At 48.5% G+C, this 6,683-nt stretch overlaps 1 protein-coding gene across 2 annotated transcripts; it reads right to left on the bottom strand.

Annotated features, from left to right (window-relative positions):
- Positions 1-789: 789 nt before the first annotated feature.
- Positions 790-4,621, bottom strand: ptmab (prothymosin alpha b). 2 transcript variants are annotated; one of them, XM_030074465.1, is made up of 5 exons: positions 4,457-4,621; positions 2,038-2,104; positions 1,836-1,916; positions 1,650-1,735; positions 790-1,548 (listed from the first exon to the last, which is right to left on the bottom strand). In XM_030074465.1, exons 1-5 carry the CDS (start codon positions 4,499-4,501, stop codon positions 1,504-1,506), a joined length of 324 nt encoding a protein of 107 aa, XP_029930325.1. In that variant the 5' UTR covers positions 4,502-4,621; the 3' UTR covers positions 790-1,503. The 2 variants fall into 2 exon arrangements, with proteins under 2 accessions (XP_029930325.1, XP_029930324.1); XM_030074464.1 differs by having other exon boundaries at positions 1,836-1,920; positions 2,039-2,104; positions 4,457-4,619.
- Positions 4,622-6,683: the final 2,062 nt, after the last annotated feature.

Here is a 6,683-nt window from a genome sequence, read left to right as displayed (position 1 = left end):
AACAAAGCAGCAGAGCAGGAAGTTGCAGCTGACGTGGGACCTGACTCCATGTTAGCCTCCATCTGCAGCAGACTCAGCCCTGTGTGTGTGATTTTAATATTATTCACTGTTGACTTCTCCAGTATGTTGCAGTGTTGTGGCAGCCCGGAGGCTCAGTATCCATCACCAGACTCTCTCTCTGTCTGTGTGTGTGTGTGTGTGTGTGTGTGCTGACATGACTGGGCAGGGCGGCGAGCTGGTTCAGGCTCCGTCATGTTTGTTTTGGACTGAGAGGGAAACCAGGAAGAGCATGGGCTGCTGGGAGGGGGGCGGGGGGGGTGGAGCCAACACTCCAGCGCTCCTTATGTTGATTTTATGAGCTGTCTGTTTTTCTCTATGTTCATGCATTTCACTATTTCTGCTGCACGCCTGCCTCTCTGTCAGATAAGCAGTGTGCAAATAAAGTTTTGTTTTTATCATTAGTGCCATTGTGCATGTGGATAAGAGGCGTCAAGGCGAGGGCCGTGCAGACTCTGTGCTCAGCGGAGACAAACAGAGCGCCGGCCGCCGCTTCTGCTGCACCAACCGAGCCAAAAGTCAAGCGCAGCCGCCGCCAAGCGACCTTTGATCCTGTAAAGATGCCAGGCCGCTCTGCCTCAAACTGAAAGTGGCTTATTTACTGATCCAGTCTGGGCCATAGGTGACTTTATGTGCCTGTGTGTCCTGCGCTCTTATTGGCTGCTGGAGGCCAGAGAAGGAAAGACACGAGGAGAGAGAGAGAGAGGGAAAAAAAACAACAGAGATGCAAAATACAACTCACAAAATAAAAGTCCGGTTTATTGTCAAACAACAAACTTCGCACATACATCAAAACAGGCCGTCATAAAACAAAAAGTCGCTGACAAAAACAAAATAAAAGGAAAAAGAAAAGAGGCTCCTTTTCTTTGGCCTTGCCCTCCCATACAAACAAACTAGTTATGGTACAGCTAAAGTACATACATTAAATTTACTGGAATGCTCTGAGTTCAACGGCTTAAGAGGTTTTCTTTCCATGTTTTTTTCTCCTTTTTTTTGATTTTTTTTACATGTTTTTTCTATTATCTGTTGAGATATCGTAACATGGTCAACCAAGTAAAATCTTTCGTAAAGAAGCACCGATTTGGTCTGAGGAGATCGCTGCCGAGAGAAACTGACCCCCCCTCCTAACAATATGTACAAAAATATAAAATGTAAATAAAAATACAAACAAATTCTCCTTTTGTGTTGTTACGTCGTTGAGAAGGTTGAGCCGGATTCTGCATTGCTGTGGCGGTGGATTCCTCTAGAAAATTTGTCGCAGTTGAGGGGAGATAGAGTGTGTGGACATGGATGTTGAACTCTACTTGCTAATGACCATGTTTGATTTTTTTTTATTATTATTTTTTTTATTTTAAATCAGTCCTCCAGCCCCTCCACCTCCGACATAAAAAAGGTCAAAGGTGAAGAATCAGGAAGTGGTTCAGCAGGATGGCGGGGGGAAACGCATCAATCATCGTCGTCGGTTTTCTGCTTCTTGGTTTCGACGTCGTCCTGAAAAGAGACGAGGAGGACAGACAGGGAGATGCTCGGTTAGCGGGAGAGCTACGAGCCTGCGGGCCGCCACCTGACGGGGTCAAAGTTCACCGCCTTACCTCATCGTCGTCGTCGTCGTCCTCAGCTGCCCGTTTTGTGCCTCCCTCGAGCTCATCATCATCGTCCTCCTCGTCTTCCTCCTCACCTGCAAACAAAGATAAACGACACAGGAGTGAGCGTCACCACCTTCGCCACGCCGAATCTAACACGCTACAAACACCAACATCAACTACTGTCTCCGGTACCTTCTCCATCATCTTCCTCGTCCTCCTCGTCCACTTCCTCGTCTTCTTCGTCATCTACGTCGGGCTCGCCGTTCTCCTCGTTTTCCTGTGGAACCAAGAAAGCTTTTGTAAGAGATGAACACAGCAACAACAACAACAACAACAACAACAGCTGGGAAAGTCCCAACATAAAACAACAAAACAAGTTTGGGATGGAGGGGTACCTTTCCGTTGGTGGCAGCATCTTTGCCGTTCTCCTTCTCCTCCACCAGCTTCTTCTCTTTCAGGTCCTGCAGGAAACAAGAGCAGCACGTCAGGACACACACACACACTGGAGCGGCAGCCATGTCTGCATGTTGGGAGCACACACACACACACACACACACACACTCACACACACAGATGATGCTCTGCTCTGCTGGCTGCTCCTCTGCTACTTAATGACCCAGTTACATGAGTGTAAAGTGCTTGCGGGAAGCTGCACATTCTTCAAATCTCTCTCTGTCAAAATGAAGCCTTCTCATTTAAACACCATATTGGTCTCTGCAGATCACCCCCCCCCTCCAAACCCTCCCCCTTTCCTCTCCTCTCCTCCCTCCCACCCCCCTCCTCCTCCTCTCTACCACTTCCCCTCCCACTCCATCCACTTTAATGTGTTGTAATCTGATACTTTGATGTGGCCCCGGGGCGCTCTGGGTATTGTAGTCTTCCACTGGCTGTCGTCGGCGCCATATGTCACGAGACACGCCCGGGGAAGGCACTGCAATACCCAGGATGCACCGCTCCGTTTAAATAATACGGAGGCGCAGGAGGCAGCGAGCGCGACGCTGGCCGCTTTTAACGGGAGGCTTTAAAGGACAATAGAAGACGACACATGGCAGCCGAAGGAGAGCAGCCCGGACCCGGGGAGAAGCACCGGGAGCCGCCGCCGACACATTAAACACAAATTTCGGGGCTTTTTCACGAAACGGAAAGCCTCTCGCCGAGTCTATTTATAGCTCCCCGTTTCCTTGTTTTGTCGACACCGTCCGTTCACAGCCCATTATCCCCGCCGCACGCATGCCTCAGCCACAGATATATGGTTTTATTGATTGGTTTACATAATCTTGTTAGCCCTTGAGCCGTTTATCAGCATCATCCAACAGCTCCTTGATAGGAGACAAAATAAGGTTCACTTCAACTCTGGAGCGTGGATACCCGACCGTGCGTAAAAAGGCGCTTGTGCGTAAAAATGCTCCACAACTATAAATAGTGGCAGTAGAAGCGCCGCGGATTACCTTTATTAACACAGTGGCCAAACTTTGCTCCCCCCTCTCCTCCGTATGTTAATTTGCTGTAATTGTTCCTGTATTGTCTCTTGTACTGGCTATTTGTCTTTTTCTCCGCCGCCGCTGCTGCAACGACCCGATTTCCCCGCGGGGATCATTAAAGTTTACCCGATTGATCCAGACTCCAACTTAATGAAAATAGAAATTCAAAAAATTAAACGGCCAACAAGGTCTCACATCGGAAGGAATCTTGCGGGAGCCCGTAACATCGACGGATTACAAAGAGAGGAAAAAGCACCATCACATCACACCTTCACCCAGCCTGGCCACACACACACACACACACACACACACGGAAAATAAAGAAGTGGGGCTGCAGAAAACTTTCCCCCCGAGACATAAACGGGACCTGAAATCATGTTCCAAAAATAAAGAAGAAAAGCGGAAGCCGTAGCTCGACGTGTAGTTTTTTTTTTTTTAATCTCCGGTAAATGAGGTGAAGCAGACCCCCGAAAGCAGCATCCGACCTGAGAAAGTCGGTAAATAAACCGGGTCGGATCACACGGCGGTGCTGCTTCCTCTGAAACGGAACCCAAACGATTAAATAATTGCAATTAAGACTATAAGTGGCGACGCGAAAGTTGACATTGGTGTAAATTACGCACTAGCCGTCCTCCATTCAAACGGGCCAACTTCAGACTACATGAGCCCCGGCTGGAGAGCCACAAAATCCCCTTTTACTGTCCGCTGCCCAGCCTCAGCAGCTCTCCGGCACAAGCCCACATAATCACATTTCTCCGAGAGAGAGAAAAAGAGGCTTCAGCGCGTCTGATTGCATTCGCATCAAAGCGGCTCCCGTCTGAATAAAACGTCAGTATGGGCAAAATCAAATTTGGCAATAAGAGTCGCGCATAATGAGTCCAAAACCCGTTAAGTGTGTGTTGGAGGCGGTGATGTTGGCCGTGCCCGCGGTTCCGACGTGAATTGTGCGCGTTAGAGAGGCGAACCGAGCCGCTTGTATAAACAAAGAACCCGCGCAGACTGTTACTCTCCGGACAATGAGACACAGCGCCGCTAAACGCAGCCTATTTCCATTATGCGGGGCTGAGACCCCCGGTTCACACTATCTACCGTTTTTCCATCCCCTGCCTTCCAGTTCCAAAAATATGAAATGTAAATAAATCAGCCTTTGCGTTATCCGTTACCCCCGGTCGGTCCGACACGCCGAGTTTGAAGAGTCCGAATGAGCGCCAAGCACGGAAAGGCTTTAAAATCTAGGTTAGTGCCTTGGAAAAAGCCTCATTCTGTTTCTGTCCGGGGGCTGAGAGAAAGAGAGAGAGAGAAATGCCTCGGAAGTGATGGAAACCGCCTTACCTTGGCAGAGATATCCGAGCCGGAGTCAACTTGTGTGTCTGCCATTGTTTTAGTTCAATAAAATAAAGGACGGTTGAAATTAAAGGTTGAATAAAGTAAATCCTCTCCTCTCTTCTGCGGATCAATCAGTATTATATTGTGCCAGTGGCCAATGCTGCTGACGGCCGAGCCTTTAATATAGGCTTGTGGGCGGAGCTCAGAGGCGGCCGGCGGCGCCTGATTGGCCGGAGCCTCCACAGAGGTGTGCGCCTCGCGCGTTGGAGTGGAACAATGGATAGAATTTCTAAACCCGGAGGCCACGCCCCCTCCTGTCCGTCTGGCTCCCCCCCGCCACCGCAGCTGTCCTCTGCTCTGCTCTCCTTTTCTCAGCAATATCAACATTTTAGTCGAACTAAAACCGAACCAAACGACCCAAACCTTCGCGGTTAGAGGACGTTTGACGTTTAACACCGAAGTGCGCAGCCAAACATGTCGAATAGGCCGAGCTTCGGTTGACGTAGCGTTACATTTTGATTGATTGATGTGCAGCTCGTCGATTCAAGCGGCGGAAAACCTCCCGCTTGTCCCGCCCACCGACCACCGAGGCGACGAGGGAATACAGGCGAAGTGTTTTTGGTAAAAATGTCGATGAAAACGCACAGTTCTGGTAGTGTTTTAGGTTGTGTAGCGTTACTGTAACACACCTGTGTGTGTCCGCGTTAAGGCCATTATCAAGCACATTAAAACGGGCGTAATGGATGTGAATGCGTCGAACACACGCCCCGCCCCTCTCCTCCACGACCATGTTTGAAAGTCCCTCTCACTCACTGGAGTATGTGCGCACTTGACACTTCGCGATTTTTTTTTTTTTCTTTTTTTTACATAACAACCCATCAAATCGTGCGCCAAGGTCGATCCACACATCAATAATCGATCTGGCTCTAAGAAAACACACACAAAAGCCAGTTTTCAGGCGGTGATCGGGGCTGATCAGGCGGGTTTAGTGAGCAGTGCTGGTGCCCTCATTTCCTCCTCCGCCATTGTTAAGAGAAGCCCCGCCGCGGAGGAGGACAAAAAAAGCAGTGCGTAAAGAGACAGACATGCGATGAGACAAGTGCGTTAAAAAAAATAAAAGTAATTATAATGTGCTCATGAACTGACGCGCATTCTTATGAAACACAAGGGCAAACACGTATTTTTCCTTACCGAGTTTAGTACACATGGCTTTTACAAGCTGAACATGAGAAGGACAAAGCGGCACAAAAAACCGGCCGCCATTGCTCGCTGTGGACGGGGGGGATGGGAGCGGAGTGTGGCGCGGCACGAGCAGCCCACATTCACATTCTACTCTGGTGACGCACTCGGCGGCGGGGGAGCGCTCTGATTGGCTGGATAAGTGGAATAAACACGGCTTTAGGGGGAAAGGCGCGGTGATTGGCTGCCGCAGACGTCAATCAATTCAAACGGCGCCCCCCGTCGGTGTGCCGCAAGCCGCGGAGCCTGGATCAGCCCCGCGGAGCCGGGGAGCGGAGCCCTTTGTTACAGAGCCTTCCGCTGGAGCCCCTGCTCATGATCATCATCATAATAATAACCTTTTTTTATTATTATTATTATTATTAATAATGATATCGTTTATGTGTTCCTGTTTTGGACAGCGGAGCATATCCATGTGTCACATTTTTGTAGAATAATAAAATATTTAGTCACTTTTTTCCCAGAGAGAAACAGCAGAGGAGCCGGACAGACTGGTCCTCAACGTCAGAGTCACGGTTTGCAGAGCAAAAGTGAAAGTATAGAGTCAGGGATAAACATGTTTGTTAAACTGTATCTTCATTATTATCATCATCATCATCCAAAAAAAAAAAAAAAAAAAAAACAGATCCCAAACTCTACTCTAATCTAGCTTTTGCATAAACATTTACTTTATCGTGGCGAGTCCATGCATATTGGCCTTGTTGCTGTGATACTAAATGCACTTGCTACCAAAAATGTTTGGTTATTTCAGAAAACTGACAAAAACACAATGATGGAAGCTTGAGAGAGAGAGAAAGGCCTGAAAAACCAGTGATAATGAAGAATAATGTCTTGTGCAGTCCATTACACCTGCCAGTTACCCAGCAGGACAGGAGGTTAGATACACACATCATACACACAATACACATCAGAGGCTGAGCCACTTTATTCAGCAAATATAAGACACGTACAGGAATTTATCCTGGTGGCACCGGGGCAGGACAATGGCTCTTCA

This window comes from Myripristis murdjan, chromosome 17 (genome assembly GCF_902150065.1).
Source record: "Myripristis murdjan chromosome 17, fMyrMur1.1, whole genome shotgun sequence".
NCBI classification, from domain to species: domain Eukaryota; kingdom Metazoa; phylum Chordata; class Actinopteri; order Holocentriformes; family Holocentridae; genus Myripristis; species Myripristis murdjan.
This window is presented reverse-complemented; position numbering and strand designations above follow the sequence as displayed.

Bases quoted from the DNA above. Each gene is read 5' to 3' on its own strand.
- ptmab (XM_030074464.1), bottom strand. From the start codon at position 4,501: ATGGCAGACACACAAGTTGACTCCGGCTCGGATATCTCTGCCAAG. The intron at 1,921-2,038 runs GTACCCCTCCAT...TTGGTTCCACAG, and splicing joins ATGCTGCCACCAACGGAAAG to GAAAACGAGGAGAACGGCGA. The intron at 1,736-1,835 runs GTACCGGAGACA...CTTTGTTTGCAG, and splicing joins CGAGGAAGATGATGGAGAAG to GTGAGGAGGAAGACGAGGAG.